The following is a 17,976-nucleotide window of genomic DNA, read 5'->3' on the forward strand; positions in this document are numbered from 1 at the left end:
GCACCTTGGATAGGATTCTTTGTTGGATGAATAAAATGACTGACAAATGGTTTATCGTGAATAAAGTAGTAATTTTTACACAAATAATTTAAAAAATAACGAACTTTTTTATGTGGGTTGTTCTCAAACACACGTGGGCGGTGGACAAGAAACTGTGTTGTAATTTCTCTTGGTCTATTATTCCTGAGAATATTCTAAAATAAGAGGGTGTCAATAAGCTACAAACGCCCACATATATAAGGGCGAGTTCGGGCAACTTTTCGAATTAAATTAGCGGTTGTCTTCCAAAACCGCCCGCACTTTCCCGAACTTGCCTGGAGCATTTCCAAAATTCAATTCCTTGTAACATACCTTGTGGACGATAGTTGGAAAAAGATGCTTTAAAAGAAAGGAGTTAATAAAGTTTATAAGTTATTTATCAAGTAAATTTTATCAAAAACAGTTCTTTTAAGAACTTTACAACCACAAATTACTTTTAATTCTTTTATAAAAAACAGAGCTCTAGCTAGCTACCTTTCGTGTGATTGGGCCTTACCTTGATTTGGATAAATCCAATTAAAATTGATAATATTGTATTCTTACATCTTCTTAGAAACAATAAAATAAAACACAGCTCGGCGCGTTATAATTGTACAAATTACTTCAATATTTCTTTAGAAAAGGGTAGCTTACACAGGAGCTTTCCAATCCAACTCAAATCTCCAGAAAAAGCACAGCAACAAAAAAGGTTAAAATACAAAAGTAAAGTTGATTAGAAACAGGCCTAGCAATAACTTTTTTCAAAAGAAGAAAACCGTTTTAATACTATTATTTTTCATTAAAATACAACTATAATAGTATTAGAAGCAAAATTGCAAAATAATGAATTAATTATTTATACAATAATTAGCTATAATACAAAGAAAAAAGACATATTTTAGGTCTGTAAAATATACGTGTCTAAAATGCTGACTACCGTTTCTTGTTCACAGCATATTCCTCTTTGTGTGTTCAAGTTCGGCGGATGTATAATCTGGACCAAAAGACGGGGGGGGGCAAAATCCGGAGGTGGGAGGGGGGGGGTACGAGCCGTACCTATTGCACTTTTTACTAGACTTATACTTTAACCCCTCGGTCCAAACTTATTTGTTTTATTAGAAAAAAAAATACCCTAGCTTTATGTGCAAAAATATCAGTCCTATTTTTTTACGCTGATTTTATATGATTTTTTTGCTATCGAAATTTTGAGAATCTCAATAATTCTCTTGGTATACTTCGCGTGTAGCAAACGTGCACCACAATTTCGCTTCGCAAAAAAAAAGGAGTTTATATTTTCTTAATTTACTTCCTTGTACAATGTTACATTGTACAAGGAAGTAAATTAAAAAACTACAATGACTACAATGTTAGGAGGTCTTAAGGAAGCAGTATTCCAAAATGGCTGTTTTTGTGCATTTGTCCTTGCAAATCCTCAGATGTTTGTTTTGGACAAGTTTGTGTACTAATGATAACCTTGAATACTTTAATTTCCGAAATTCAATTCTAGGAGCACCTCAGGATAAAAGATTCCTGCAGAAGTTTGGGTCGAAGCTCAAAATATTTCTAGGTTGATTATTTGGTTTACTCCTTTTTAAAATGAATTTTCGACTTGTATTAGACCATAATAACTATTAGTTTGATAAGAATGATTAGAGAAATTAATTTGGAGCATCAAATGAAGAATTATGTCAAAATATGACTTATGATGATATAACAAACATTTGCAGATTATGAACGTAAGATAAGTGTAGAGTTGTAGATATTTTATTATAGGCCATCAGGCCATCCTCTTTTAATATACCTGCTCTGATAAACAGTCACGTTATTCATCTCTCTTGGTTTACTGCTTGTTTGCATTATGTAAGCTTAAGGGCATCAAAGTATACACTTACTGGACTTTGACTTTACAATAAGCACAGTCATGCTCAGTCATACAACTTGTAAAATATCTTTAGAAAAAGCGATAACCAGCTACAAATATGGAAAATGTAAGTCTTGTAACAAAGAGCAAAACAGGAATGAGAAAATCCAATTATGTAAGCAAAAAACAGACTGGTTTAAAGGGACATTGATTCTCGAAGAAAAATTCTGAGTTTACTTGAATATTTTCTGATTTAAGTTATCTCAATTTAAATTCAAGAGCGTACTGGGATAAAACAGTCTGCACTGAAATAATATCTACATGTAAGAGTTACTTTTTTGAATCAAACTCTTAAAATACTGAATATTTAAGTAATGATCATCGGTAATGTCTACATGATGTAAAAGTATTTTAAAATAATTTAATTAAAATGCGAAAAAATTATTCAGTTTCTGATATTTAAATACCAGAGAGTGCCCAATAGCGCTTATGTGCAGAGTTAAACGTGCTTATTGGTATCTAAATTCTGCTGTTGTAGTAACTTGTACCCAGGGGAGAGGGGGGCATAAAGTGCCCGCGGTTCATAAATCCGGAAATACTTATGCCTAGATGATAAAGTTTGGCATATTTGTAAAAAGTCTAACTACAAACATATTTAAAGTAAAACAATAAATTTATGTTGTTATTGGGATTAAAAATGATATCATATTTGTAATAAAGTTTGTTATTTTTGAATGATAAAGGTGAAAACATCTGATGTTCTTGAATATTTATGTTCATGTCATTAAACTTGGTAGCTACAAAGTTGGAATATGGCATTTGTAGATTTCCAAGTAATGGATACACTGTTATGACGTTATTGGAATGGAACGATCTTTCCTTTAAATGTCTGTTAGCCCTGTGAGCCATCTATCTCATTAGCTTAGTACACCTTAGTAACCACCTGGTAACGGAAATATATGCAATAAATAATTACATCACTCATACAAGCAGATCAGCACATTCAAAAATTTACAAAAGTTACCCCTGTCTGAAGAATGTAATACTTCGCAAAGCATACATTACAAGCTTCGATAAAAGTTAGCAAAAGACACAAAGTCTGCAGTATTTGTCAAACAGAACATTGACGACCTAAGATAATAACCTCCAACCGATATGCATATATTTTTTTTCGTTTAAAACATTGCATGTCCGATTAAAGAAAAACACTTGAGTTAAGATATTTGGAATTTCTTAAATAACTTAAATTCCAATGCTTTTATAGTTCGTATTCAAAACTGTCCAAGAATATCTAGATATAAACATAAGAAGTCCGTAATACACCTGTCCACACCTTGCTCTCCATCGCATATAATAAAATGTAGGCCATCGTAACCTTTTCGTCTGCATATCATAAGAAAGTGACACTTGATAACAAAACATTCATCATTTTCTATCGTTCTTGTTAAACGCATCTAGCTGAATGCACGGTGGAGGGATATTTTTAAAACCATCTTCGATGAAGTGATATTTGCCATGAATAACGGACACGACATATTACTTCTTGATACCATATTAGGAAATGTCATTTAGAATGACGTCATCGCATGATCGCATCATAAATATTCCGTGTACTTAGAGGATTACGTGCTTTTTCTTTCTTCGTACGTAGAAGGTTGTGATGTAACTGAGAGAAAATAACAACCCTAACCTTTAGTTGTCAGAGATATGACCCCGATTTTTTAGGTGGTACAATCTATGGTAAAATTCTAGCCTTGTGGTGCAAAAATAATATTTCAAGAATTTAAATTTTTCATTGTATGGTTTAGAAATTAAGTAAAGTCTTCAGCCAGGCTTTATTCGGGTCTGTATCCACCTCGTTTTCGTGTTGACAGTTTCTTAGCGTCAAATGATGTCATTTCGTAGTGTTGTGTCGTTGTGTCAAGGGAATGACCGATAGTGATACAGAAACAACATTTATTTTGATGAATTCGTCTTCATTTATGGATGGGGTGTTGTCATTGAAACACAACTGTATTCTTAACAATAAGTTACTTTTAACATCAGTGGTTATTCGCCAAGTTTTGTATCTGAAAAATAAGAAAAAACAAAAATGCGCATCTCAAGCAGAATGCAATCTTTTTTATATCGTCCATATGTGTTTACTTTTATCACTAGATAACATGATAAGCAAGTACCTTTTTAGTCTTGTCAGGTTCACACAGCGCATTTTTTAGAATGTTCAATTTTTTCTGTGTTGTTATTGGATGCACACACTCAAGTTGCAATGGAATTTTGAAAATTGTTTTCTAAATTTTTGTGTCCTTTTTGTACGATGCAGAAGGCAGATTTTTCTAATTTCGTATTGTATCGAAATCATCCAGGATGTACTGGAGAAAAATGGCGATGCGATTTAACATAACTTTTAATCCTTCCTTATCAGGATTTTTAACTTCTGCTCTTCCGTTTTTATTAAGAGCTATTGTTGTCACCGTGCAGCAAACAGAACAAAAAAATGGTAGACGCTAGCTACAGATCTTATGCTACCCTTCCCACTGACTTTTTAAAAGTTACTGGAACTTGTTTAGAATGGAAAAAACTTTTGCAGTTGGAACTTTTGTTGTAAAATAAAGTCACGTGGTTATCTACTTTTAGTAAAGCTAATGCATCCATTAAAAATGAATTTATTTTGTTCATACCTTTTACATAACTCTAAGAGCAAGATATCTCTTTGACCTTGTTGCTTACAACTTATTTTAGCGTTCAGCTTTGCTAGCTCATTTATGTTAGGTTGTGTTACTTTTCTTTTTGGTTTAGCTTGCATCAGCCGTATTCGTCTGAGACCTTATTAATGGTTTGTAAGTTTTAAATATTTAGATTGTTTCAGGTATTGTGAGTGTGTCCAGGAAGGTTAAAATGTTTCAATAGAAAACGACGATAATACTGACTAAATTAACTTTTACTGAAGTAAGTAATTCAGTCAGTCATACATCACACCTAATGTTTTGGGAACAAAGTTAAAACAACATATTTTTTCTTTTGCTAAGCTATCTACCTAGCTGTCTGTCTAAAATTTACTAAACCTGTTTTTTACTAAAACAGGGCAGACAAATGACAAAGGTTGGCAAAAATATTAAATCTGTGTTGGATTTCTCGAATACACTGTACATAAAAGGTCAACATGTTTATATTGATCAAACAAATATTTATATTTATTGTTTATGTGAAGTGACTGCATATCAAAATACATGCTTTATGTTCATCTAATTCCGTAATCTTTATTTTTTGTTTACTTTTTAGATATTATTAAAATAATCTTCCTCTTTAAATGTTGATCCTTTAAAAGTGTTTCCAGGAGTGACTATTAGTTAGCATCAAGCAAATACTATATTGACAGAAAATACGTTTTATTCGTGCACACCTGGTAACGCTGTACGAAGCGCCTGCCTACTTTTTATCTGCTAAATCTACTAGTACAACAAGTAAAACATTGATACACAAAATCACTTTTACCTTTCTCACAATTTGACTAATGAGTGAAAATAGAATTTCTAGGTAGAACTTTACTCGACAAATTTAAGCGACAAAATATAACGACAAATTTATTGACCATAAAAAACTTTAGTGGACGAATTTCGAAATGTCAAACTTTGACCTGTGAATCTCATTGGAGATGAACTTAACCTCACGAGACGTTTCAGTTTAGTAAAGAAACCGTTAAAAAAAGGTTTTTTGTATTTTGAATATATCATATTTCCTTTTTAAACCTTATCTTAGGTGATTCTTCTCCAGTATGTTCAACCCCGTCCCCAAGACAATTATTAGAATCAAACAAAACAGCGGGTGAGGTTACCCTGTCTCAATGCTGGTACACCACAACAAATAAATTGTGCCATGAATTTTTTTGACGTATTTTGTGACTAGGCTTGGTTACACATCGGTTTCTTTATCGATTTATGTTAATACCCATAACATTCAACACAAGTGTGCCCATGATAGTATCAATAGTTGTTTCATTTTTGCAATGTTGGAACAATGTTGGAACAATTTTGATTAAGTTTTGTATTGTTTCCATTCTCGACCCTAAGCCTCTTTTTGAAATAAACATCAGCTTTATCTAAAAAAAACCCTAGGGACCCTAGTTTGCTTGTATGTTGTCATCTTTTTTTGTAGGCACTCAATACTTCTATTAACATGCTCCTAAGTTTTCACTTTCGCAAAAATTATTTCTGTTCTAAAATCCATTTTCAGAGGTCATGGAGAGACTGTTCAAATTTTCATTATAAGGCATACGTCATTTCGTGTAAGTTTTTAACTTAATGTCATAATTATCTTATAATTGTCAAGCAATTCACAGTTCTTCTGAGAGTAAAATATATTACCTTTGTAACACCAGTTTGCTCGATTATTCAGAACACTTTAGATATTTTCCCATAGAAGGTGTTTTGAAGATGTTTTGTATACAAAACGTATAAAAACAAATTTGAATTAAAAATTCTGAAAAGAAAGAAAAAGAATAATGAGTAGTGAAAGAATAATAGAGAAAAATAATATATTAAAAGTTTTAAAAGTATTTACGCTTGAACCTTTTTTTTAGTTTCGTCAGATTTATTCTATTTTATCTTTTTGTCGATATTCATAAAAACGTTACTTCAAACATGATACCAGACATTTATTGATGGTTAAACGCATCAGAAAAACGCACAAAAATACATGTGCATCAATGCAAGGTCCTATCTCCATGCAAAGCAATTACATCTTACAAAGAATCTATTTTGAAGAACACAATCTAAATTAAAGTTCTTTTCATGCTAGGGATTTGTCTAATTTTAAGATAAATGATTTTAAAATATTTTTTAATTATTCAACAGTTTGTTTACAAAATATAAATGTTACTTCTCAGGTAGCCATTTTTATTTATTTTCTTATGGTTACAAGTAGAATTTCGGGTGTTTATCCAACACAAAAAATTTAAAAAATACTTCTCAGACAGCCACACAACAAAACATTCATTTCTCTATCTTTTTTATTGTGCTATCGGAAAAACATTAAACTCTCCTCCTTCTCATTAATTGCTACAATAAATAACAAATAAAACGCTTAGTGTAAAAAAGCACTGCGGTGAAGTTCAGACGCTTGGGTTTCATTGTTTTAATATGGTGATTCCCCCATTAAAAACAATTCACAGTTAATCGCTATAGTATAGAAAATTTCTACATTCTATCTTTCTTGACATTCCTCTTTCTCAAGGCCTTGTTAATGGTCGGACTTGGCATCGTTTTGTGTTAGAGCTACTTTTGGAGATTTCTTTCAACATTAATAATATATTCTTATACATTTTCCTTTTCGAATCTTCTCTTTATCTTTGACTTTTCTTTCATCTAACTTTACATCATAACTTAGTCGGACAGACAGATCTCTGTACAACTTTCTTCAACTTTATTTCAACAGAGGAAGAATAATTGCAAGTTACAGATTTTACATCAACAAGAACAAGATAATTTTACAAAAATTGGATAATCTTTGCAACAGATATTTTTGTAAACAAAGTAATCATCGATTAAAGAAATTTCTTGTTTTGGAAAAGTATTGAGAACAATGAACAGCGTAGCTGATCCAGTTCTAGCTTCAACAGCTAATGTTTTTACAAAACGAAAACATTCAGTAGAAGATTCGGAATGGGGTTATGATTTTCAAGCGGTATGTACAGTTGTTAAATCAAAAAAAAATTTAAGTTTAGCTATCGATTATATTGTATTCCCGAAAGAGTCGCATGTTTTAATTTTTTTTTTGTTTACGATGTACTAAACGTGAATTGCTTTTACATTTTTTATATTTTTTGGATTATATGTTTGTTTGTTTGTTTGTTTGTTTGTTGTTTGATTGTTTCTTTGTATTTCCGGTATATATTTTTTCTTGATTTGTTTATTGTTGTTTTCTTACTTTTATTTTTTTTGATCCCATTTCTAAATTGGGGTAATTGACTAATTAGTCATGTTTCCTTTTAAACAAAACTCGAAAGATTGATTTTTTTGCAAAAGATAATTTAACAGAAAACATAGCTTCAAACTTTTCTGTACACCACTCCCCCTATGACGCAAAGTAAAGCTATGAACTAATATTTTTTTAGCAGTTTTACAACATTATCAAAACAAATAAAATTTCGATAGTTTTTGGCTAAACTTTTTTTTATGAATAAAATATATAATTCGATAAAAAAAGGGACTTATAAGCAATTAAACATGTTATTATTAATTAAAATTGTTTAATAATTATAAATATCAGTTTCATTGTTCCATTTTTAAAGGATTGTTGTTTTCGAAATTGATTATTTTAGCAGCAGAGATCAGATTGCGACTAAAAAATCAACATTTAAAATCAACTTCAATTAAACTTTGCAAACTTCTTGACTCGGTTTACATAGTAGCGTGTCTGACTTTTTAATGTCTGACTTTTTCGCCGTTTTTTTTTTGTTTTTTTGCTAAAAAATTAAAACAAATAAAAACACAAACATCTTTGAACCAACTTGGCTCCCATACTCAGCCGGTAAATCACAAAATCAAAAATCTGAAATAAAGTTTCTTTCTCCATACTCCACGTCTGAGCGAAAGAGTCTGGGTACGAATAAGTTAAATATGATAATACATCCACCATCAAACTTCAATCTAATCCGTTCGGATTCTTCGTGTCATTGTAATACATGGGTGACTCGGTTATGAACCCAAGAGGTTATCCAAAGTTTAACCTTTTTTCCTGGGATGGAGGTTAGTGTGTAGTTTCTCTTTAAAAATTCATTACTAGAAAATGTGTTTTTATTTTAAGCTGTAAGTTTTCATTTAATTTTCCAGGTGCTAGAATATTCACTTTATTTTTTCCTTTAATATTTTTTTTAACAAAAGCCCAAGAATTGAAAAGTCTTGTTTGTTAAGAAGTGTGTGAAGAAAAACTTAGAAGTTATATATGAAAAAATAAAGAAAAAAAACTTCACAAGGCTCCGATGATGAATATAGAAATCGACAAACAAAGAGTTATGTCGAGTTTGAATACCATTCTGTAAAATATTTCAACAACGTGTTACTTTGGTGTTTATGTTTTTGATTTTCTCTTGTTTACAACAAAGTTTTTAACTCCGAGCAAACGAAAAATGTAGCGTCACGTTGCGTTATCCCGTCGCGCTATCCTGTCGCGCTGTCACTAAGGCCAACGTTTTATCATAACAAACATTAAAACACACACGAGAATGTGTAACAGTGAACAAACGCTTTTCTTGTGTAAAATAATTACACCATAACAACGGAAACTAATTTTTATTTGCTCATCAACTTTTAATTTACCTAATTTTGAACTTCGTACGGATCAATTTAATGCTAAAATTAGCCTTTCAGGAAAACCTTATTACACAACCACCAGTCTAGTGTTATTAATAATTTCTCGCATTCTCCCTCGAGCAGCAGAGGTTAGATTTCACGCTTGATATGGCAATTTTACCGTGAACGACTTGTATGGGCACATAACTTTTGTATTCAGGCACATACTCCTATCTAGTCATTTCCGCCTTTTGTCACATTGTTTAGTGAAATGAGCAAAGCAATAAAAAACTCACCTATTATAACTACGTGCTATTTTAGTGATCTTGTTACGTGACCACATTTATAATGGATTGTGACGTCACAATAATTGTACATGCGAACCTTGGTTGCGCGCATCTCTTGTGTTTTCTCCCTTTATATTTTGTTGGTTTTGATTAGCAAATGAAGCCATAGATTAATGCTAAAGTATTTTTTTATTATCATATGATAGATAAATTTCGCAAAAAACTAATTTCCAAGAAAATTCAAATTTCTTGGAATTTTCTTAAAGCCTTTCTCTCAATATGTGATTATATATTTTGTTAATTCACAATATAGTCACGTGTTTTGAAATGGAATTTATGTCTAACCTTGATATAAAAACATTGTTTAACCCTCACTAATCCGTGTAATGTTATATGCAGCTTTCAAAGCTGTTAAAACAAGTATCTATCTGTTTTTTAGTGTTTTGTTAAGTTGTCTTAAGAAACTCACAGCGGCAAGTTTACATACAGTACGATTCACTACGTTCAGATTTGAATCTTGTTTTTTTTCTATCCCCTCCTGTGTTTACCTCTCTGCTATCGACTTGGAATAAATATTTTGAAGAGATAACTGAAGGGGAGAGTGAGGAGTAAAGAAGAAACCATTTCGACGTTTGAAAGAAAGATTTAAATCATTTTATAAACAAGATCAGTGAATCTTAATTTGGTTGTTTGTTTATTTTATTTGTGACCTATGAGTTTGAGAGATTTTTGAGCGAGTGATTTTTTTATTATCTCCCAACGGTCAGGGTTTGTGTCCTCGTTTTCATTTGGAGATTTTTAACATATTGACAACAGATGATGGCAAGCTTTATCACTCCCTTTTGTTATGGCTTCTGTATCACAACAATATTTTCGACAAGTTAAAACATTAAGTGTGTTTACCTTTCCACGCATTCATCTTGACACACCTGTGAAGACATTGCACTCGTGAAAAGAATATCTCTGAGAAAAAAAATATTCTTTTTAGAACAGAACTTAGAACAACTTTGTTGCGGTGTCTTTCAAGTTTAGTGGCCATTTTAAATTTTAAAATCATTTTGTTTGTTTACATCGATTTATAATATAAATACTTCAATTTTAAAATTGAACATAAAACACAAGCAAGCTACAATTGGCTTTTTTGATTGGTGCCTTATAAACCGGTGTTCATGGCGTTTTCAATAACCTGTTTGCCTATGGATTAGAAAGTGGACATTTCTCCATGCCGGTGACACCCGCTGGAGAAAGCATTACATTAAGAACCGAAATAGAAGGAATGATATTCAAACTTTTTGTATAAAAATTGAAATTCGGAATTTCTGTGGTCAAACATACGATTGATAAATTATGTACATTAAATGTATATGTTAGAAAAGAAAGGCGGCTTTACTAAAAAGTGTTTATTTCTCATAAAGATACACCCTTTTAACACAATGATGCTACAAAATATTTTCCTTGTGAAATTTGTAGTTAGTCCTTCACATAGTCGTCACAGCAAACATATGAATATTGTTTAAAAAACGGGAGAATGCTGTTCAAAAATATTTACAGGTGAAAAAGCAGGTTGTCTCCTTTGCACGCAGTATCTTCACAGTTACGTAACAGCAAGCCTAACCTGGGCACGAGGTTGGCATTAAGAGTCGTTCAGTTGTTAATAGTTTTTAAAAGAGAACTTAAAACTTAATTTTGTTTTCAGAATGTTATAATGTTCTTCTAAATGCAAATGGTGGGAGTTTTGTTTACATAAAAATTAAGAGATGGAGATTAAAAATGTCAGTTAAGCTCTATCTTACTTGCTTAACAAAGAATTAACAAGAAATAAGTAGAAATAAAAAATTAGGGCTGTACTATATCTAATAGAATCGGTGCTTGCAGGTTGCACATTCAGAATGTTGGATTATTCAGATGACATGCTCTCTTTATGTACGCTCATTTGTCACTAATTAAAACAAAATTTTTAACCTAAGCGAGGAAGTGTTGAGTTTGAGATATATACCTGTAATTATTGCCCTAAGCGTGCTCATATATTTGTATTTCCGTACAGAGAACAATTAATAATGAAAGACACAATTTTGTTGTTAAAGTGTGTTTTTAACTTTCGTTGTAGAAAGGGAAAATTTACTTAGAAAAAGGGTAAGGTCATGCTCCTACGAAAACTCCATAAGGCTTAGTAATTGTGGAAACCAGGCTGTAAGAGATCGGCTGATATGGAAACCAGGTCATGTAAATGTAATCCTGCAGCCTTCTTTATATCTGATAAATAAATAAAACAATTTATTGTAATCAGATTGTCTTATCAACGATCAAATATGCCCATATATGGTAATATTTTTGCAAAATGGCTAAGGATATGTTTGTTTTAATTATCGATGTTAAGTGGTTGCTACACGACCAAATTATATCATCCGATAGGAAATCTTTTGGTTGATGCTAATGACAATAAATGGTTAATTTTTATAATAATCTATTGAAGCGAAGACTTAACCTATACCTGGTTGCACTTACCACATTTTATTATTTTAAAACAAACAAATAATTAGAGACGATGGCTTCAACAGGACAGACATGTTGAACATATTCGACACTTTCCAGGTTCACATGACCATTTATTTGCGAACATATCCCGTTCGAATTTCTGGATATTAAGTCAAGAAGTTAAGAAGCACGTGGTCACATGGTAATTTTGGAGAGCACAATAGAACACCTTAAACTTGATTAGAAAAAAATCCTCTTTATCGTAGTTCATCCCTCGTTAAAACAAAAACAAGATTCTGAACTCTATATAAATTCTATATCCAATAAGTTATCGCAAGCTCTTAAAATGTTTTCCGAGAGGAGTGCAATTTTAATTTAGAAGGCTTGAAACAACTGACAAAAATTCATTAAGTCGCGTCAGCATTAAAAGGATACAATTTGTCGTGGAGATGTTTCCAAGTGTTATCTTGTCTAATATGTGAGCAAAGAAACACTTCACAAAGTTTCGATTTTATAAAAAATAACACAGTTTTGAACAGAACTAAAAAAACACAAGCCAAATTTTTTCATTTAAAAATTATAAAACTGCGATTAAACTCTCCTTGTCAGGTTTCTAAAAAAACACCGTGTATATACAGCTTTAGAAATGACTTATACCGTAGCCTTGACTGTAGTTTGTTTACAAAGTATTGGTGATTCCTCGGGCATGCGGTTAATGGCGATTCCCTCTATGCAGCTAAGTAAGGGATTACAAAACGCAATATCTTCTTCTCAAGTATCCGTAATAAATATCCGTATTTCCGATTTGCGGTTGCCACAAGACATGCAACTGCCATATTTTATTCCGGTTTCTTTACACGCCAAGCAAGTCATACATTTGTTGTACGGTTGGAAACGTTTCGTTTAGCACGTTGTTTTTTGTGTGCGTAGAAAAACATATGTACGTTTTCTTGGTGATTTGAAATCGTTAACCAGTGAAAAATCTATGGTGATAAACCTATGTCGCATTTTTGACAGAATCAGTTAAAAATGACTAGGCAATTAGGCTATACAGTCTAAATTAGGCTTTATACACTAATAGCTATGTTTGACCGGTTTATACGGAAAATTCGCTGCGTTGGTTGGCTAAAAAACCTTCACTACGGGCTTTATACAGCACTGTATAACTTTTAATACATACAGTCTCAAAAATCAACTTAATGTTGGTTTTAAAAAATTGTGAGGGCTGTTAATACGGAAAATAAATTTTGACTAAGTCACACCTCATTATAGTTGACTTGACTTGGTGATCGAATGAAAAAGGAGTATAAGTACGAGGTTTGCACATGATGTTCGGTACACGCTCTTTAAACAACCTATACGCTAATATCAGACATGCTTTCAGAGCGCTATAATTTATTACTCAAAACAACCACTTCCATACAACCGTGAAAAGAGATTACGTGTATGTAAATAAATTTTAATTTTTGTTTCAGCTTTGGGATGAGTTCGACGGTTCTTCTAGTGAAGAATCTCTTCCAGATAGCGTTGAAAATAACTTTACAGCCAACATTGATGAAATTTTTTCGAAGGATACGTTTCTCCCGAATGCAAAAATCAAACAAGAAGTCATCGATGACCCTCCGCCCACGGTTCATATTATTGACGACTATGAAATGAAACCGTTTCGGATAAAAACGGAAAACTTGGACGACGATTTCGATCGATGCAATACGATGGAGAGTAATGTAGACGGGTTACCACCCTCACCCACACCGTATTACGTTGAACCAAAGTTAGAAACTGCATCTGCTTTAGACAGTATTAATCATTGGACTAACGTGAACACCTCTTCGATGAACTACGAAGGACCAGTCGTAACAACAGTGATTCAAGATTCACAAACTTTGTTGAACATAAATCCAACGTGCACGAATTCATTAGCAGCCGTGCCGCCCCAACTGATATTAACCACCGTTACTCCTGGCGTTGGTCCCTCTGAGTGCTATCAGATAGTGACGCCACAAAGTACTGTACGCCTTGATAGTTATCCACCCAAGAATTATTGTATCATGACCAACCGTGGCCCCGTGGCGTTAAACTTGTCGGAGTTTACTCATGTCACGCAGGTCACTCAGGAAAACCATGCGAGACCGTTAATTATCTCCCCCACTGATATTGACCCGCATCTTATTGACAGACATTTAACTCAAATACGATCACCTCAGCAAACTAGACTGAGCGCTTTATACACAACCAAACCTAGAACAATAAGTACAACTGCCCAGGCTAATACGAACAATCAAGTGCGCCGTGCAGCAGCGAGAACTCACAAATGTACGCATCAAGGCTGTACGAAAAGTTACACGAAGTCGTCACACTTAAAAGCTCATCAAAGAACTCATACAGGTATGTCATAAGAGTAGTTTCATTGGTTTCCTCTTACTCTACTAAGCAATACCGTTTCAAGATAGGTAAAAGCTCGATAATATGAGGCGCAACCTCGCCTTCCTGGGTCATGTGGCCCCTGAACCGTTATTACGGCGCGGCTGCTATCAAATTTACTAACAAGGCAAAAGTTCGTATTAGGCTGTCCTCATAATTAGCAAAACTTTGGAGGATAGAATTTTAAAAATTGAATACAGATTTTACATCCAAGACTGTTTTAGACAAAATTTAAGTAAAGTTTTTAATAATGACATCATAACACACATTTCCTTATATGGTATTGTGTTGTTGTTTTTTTTACGTCTGTGTTTTGTTTACAAACAGCGACTTTGTCTATGTACGTCCGTTCTTAATATTTCAACATTGTTGCCTGCTGATTGGATCAAATTGAGCCAATAATCTCTAGGTATAGCGTTATCAAATCGGATAAAAATTTGTAATTTAATAATGGTAGCGATTGTAATTAAGCCAAAACAATGTGAACTGTTTATCAATAAGTTAATCCGGTTAAACATTATTGAAGATAGAGTTGAAATTGTTACGCAATTATTTTTTTATCTACACTGACTGCGTATCTTGACTTGTTTTCTTCCCCTGCAAATATGTTTTGTCGTCAATGCTTTCGAGTTTGCGCCAAACATTGAGATCATCTTTCTCAACAAATGACTTGCGGTACAACTGTACAATCTATTTCACAATCCTTTTGAATGTATTATTTCGGTCTAAAATCTGACGTCATTTAAGTTGAGGACAAGAGAATACAGTTTTTTAGATTTTTAACTACTGCTAAAATTTCTGCGCTTTTAATAAATTTCAACAAAAGCATTTATTCAAATTCAAATTTATTGTAATACAAATGTTTAGTTCTCTGAAAAAAAGAAAATGTTAATTAGCACCTTAGTCCCCAGCCCCAGCTTTTTAACAATGCAAAATGCCTGCCAAAAGAGGAATTCGAAATCAGAGCTGGGGAGTATTTCAAACGAACCTAATATCTGACAAACACATTAAACCCTATTTTTCTTCTAACTTTTTCCCCTTCTCTGCAGGTGAAAAACCATACGCATGTTCTTGGACTGGCTGTTCCTGGAGATTTGCACGTTCAGACGAGCTGACTCGACATTTCAGAAAACACACTGGTCAAAGACCTTTTCGTTGTTTACGTTGTCATAGAACATTCTCAAGATCTGATCATTTATCTTTACACACAAAACGACATTTGGCAAACTGTTGAATACTTTTCACTTACTACATTTTCTCATATGCTGTTCTTGTAAGATTTGATTGGTTGCTAAGGCTGATTGACAACCAATCATGTGTGTCGTTCGGTTTACTTGCACACATATATATTTTTTTCATAAACATATTTATTTTACACTATTTTGCATCACAGAGGTCTATACGCGCACGCGCAGATTTAACCCCTGTCTCGTTTGCAGGCCTTAAAAGAGATCCTGGTGACGAATTGTTCGTTTGTTTGTTATATCCTTATTCGCATATTTTTAGTATTTAATTTTTTGACTAGCATTTTTTACATCATAGGATACTTTGCCCCGATTATTCAGTACTTGCAGAAACATACAAGCAAGGCAAACGTCTCTGTTAAATTGGATACCAGTTTGTTTCATATCAACCACACCGGCTTATATTTTCGTTTGAATCTAACAAAAAAAAGAGATCTTAGGACTAAATAAATTATTTTTCTAGTTCTATTTTTCTTTGTATATATTTATTATAGCATAGCTAGCATTTTTTAAAATAAAAGAGTTTTTGTAAAAAACCACCTGGGCTTACACAGTTAATGGTGTGCTGTCCAGGGGATGTGATCTGTAAAATGTACATATATCATAATGATTTTCGAAATTGCGAAAATAATAATCTATAAAAAATCGTGTCATGATATTAATAAAAAAAACATGAGCTGAAACTTTTTCCGTTTTGATACCTTTTCAACAAACGGGCTTGTCAGAAACGTTTCCCGGTATATTGCATCACATATATAAAGCAACACGCATTTGTGTAATTGGACGTCATTTCGTGTCCTTCTTTTTTACCCAAAGTATGTGGACACACTAAAGTTCGTTTCCATTTGACAGCATTTTTCGCTATAACGCAGAAAGCTCACTCGCTTGAAAATGAGGAGGCGACAGATGTCAAATGCAAATGACTGAAGAAAAAACCGTCACAACATTCAATATTTTTTGGGTTTGTTAGTAAGAGTAAACATGCAAATAATACGGAAGTAACTTATCAACCATTAAATAGTACCGTTTCTTTGGCAACTCCCTGGTGCTTAAACAATGCAATATTATTAACACAAAAATGTATTCTATTCTGTACATATTTACACTCGTGAAAAAACTCACGGGGTCGCCCACAAATTATCTTTTCTGCGGGAGACCCGGGGAATAAAGCTATCGTAGCCATTTTGAAAATATAATATACGGTTACTTGTTAAGAAATATCCGAGTGACCCGGCGTTGAACCCAAGGTTGAGCGCTTAAACAGGTTAATCATACCGCACATCCAGGTCGAACGCTGTAGTGCGGGTATACAGTACGTGGCAGATCCAAAGAAGCGCTCACAGCGATACAGCATTTCGGGTGGAACAAATTTATTTAAAAAAACTTTTCCGCATCTTCAGTTAAAATAAAAAGCACAGTCAAAGCAGAAACACTCGGACAGCATTTTCTTGTTCTAAAGAGTAACGTAAATATTTAAAAACTAGTCGTTAGCCCGTGGAAAAATCCACGGGTTTGCCCGTCCTTTTTATACCGCATTGCTTGCGTCTTGCTTCTTGCGCAGCCAAGCTACCATTTTCCGTGACAGACAGACACACAGACGTATACGGGTATTTTAATATAGATTATTCACGAGAGATACCGGGTTGAACGCTTTAGGAAAACAATATAACAAATCCGTGTTCTATGCCCTTCTGGCATCTCCTTTACGTATGCTGTAACAAAAGCTGTAAAAGCGCCAACCAGTTACTCTCATATCTATGGTACTGCGTCTAATAATTTTTTAATAAGATTGAGTTATTCTGACCAGGGAATGCTCTTTTGCTCTTTAGTCGTACCAAAAATTGCGCCTCATTTTAAGGGTTAAGTCTACTCTTAAAAGATGTTTTTTATTCATCAAACAAACTTTATCATTGCGACACGAAGATATAGGACATTTAAAACTGCATGAAAAAATAAAATTATATAAAAGATATAAAATTTGATAACTTCTTGGTAAACAAGTAAAGAAAAAAGCGTTTAAACGCAGCCAAATTTTGCTTTTAAATATTTATCTCCTATTCACATTAACCATATCATTTTTAATCGCTATCTGTACTATTCTTTGTTTACGAAAAATTACCTAGGCGTAATTTTGCGTTTGGTAATTTTAATTTATTTCTTAGCATTGTTTTTTATATATATATATATACGCGACGGTAAAGTATTGCAAATGCAGACACATAATCTAAAAGTAATTTGTTGATAACCTGTCAAAACAGCAATGAATAGAGAAAACATTTAAAAACACAAAGGTGGTGCTGATCTCAGGGATTTCTCTCACATAGTATCAATGGAGAATATACTGTGTATAGGGATGTTTTTATCGGTTATACATGAAGTAT

At 33.0% G+C, this 17,976-nt stretch overlaps 1 protein-coding gene and 1 long non-coding RNA gene across 2 annotated transcripts; one reads left to right on the top strand and one right to left on the bottom strand.

Annotated features, from left to right (window-relative positions):
* Nucleotides 1–1,383: 1,383 nt before the first annotated feature.
* On the bottom strand, nt 1,384–6,550 carry LOC130626717 (uncharacterized). Its single transcript, XR_008981826.1, has 3 exons — nt 6,445–6,550; nt 6,241–6,355; nt 1,384–3,948 (listed from the first exon to the last, which is right to left on the bottom strand). It is a non-coding gene; the product is annotated as an uncharacterized LOC130626717 (long non-coding RNA).
* Nucleotides 6,551–7,087: 537 nt separating this feature from the next.
* LOC130629415 (Krueppel-like factor 12) lies at nt 7,088–16,256 on the top strand. The gene is made up of 3 exons (XM_057442595.1): nt 7,088–7,558; nt 13,403–14,315; nt 15,401–16,256. Exons 1-3 carry the CDS (start codon nt 7,457–7,459, stop codon nt 15,583–15,585), a joined length of 1,200 nt encoding a protein of 399 aa, XP_057298578.1. The 5' UTR covers nt 7,088–7,456; the 3' UTR covers nt 15,586–16,256.
* The last annotated feature ends 1,720 nt before the right edge of the window (nt 16,257–17,976 follow it).

This window comes from Hydractinia symbiolongicarpus, chromosome 2 (assembly GCF_029227915.1).
Source record: "Hydractinia symbiolongicarpus strain clone_291-10 chromosome 2, HSymV2.1, whole genome shotgun sequence".
In the NCBI taxonomy this organism is placed as follows: Eukaryota; Metazoa; Cnidaria; class Hydrozoa; order Anthoathecata; family Hydractiniidae; genus Hydractinia; species Hydractinia symbiolongicarpus.

What these genes read in the sequence shown, in the direction of transcription:
- LOC130629415 (XM_057442595.1), top strand. Translation starts at nt 7,457, where the DNA reads ATGAACAGCGTAGCTGATCCAGTTCTAGCTTCAACAGCTAATGTTTTT. An exon ending in GGGGTTATGATTTTCAAGCG is followed by an intron (nt 7,559 to 13,402) that starts GTATGTACAGTT and finishes TTTTTGTTTCAG; the next exon opens with CTTTGGGATGAGTTCGACGG. An exon ending in TCATCAAAGAACTCATACAG is followed by an intron (nt 14,316 to 15,400) that starts GTATGTCATAAG and finishes CCTTCTCTGCAG; the next exon opens with GTGAAAAACCATACGCATGT.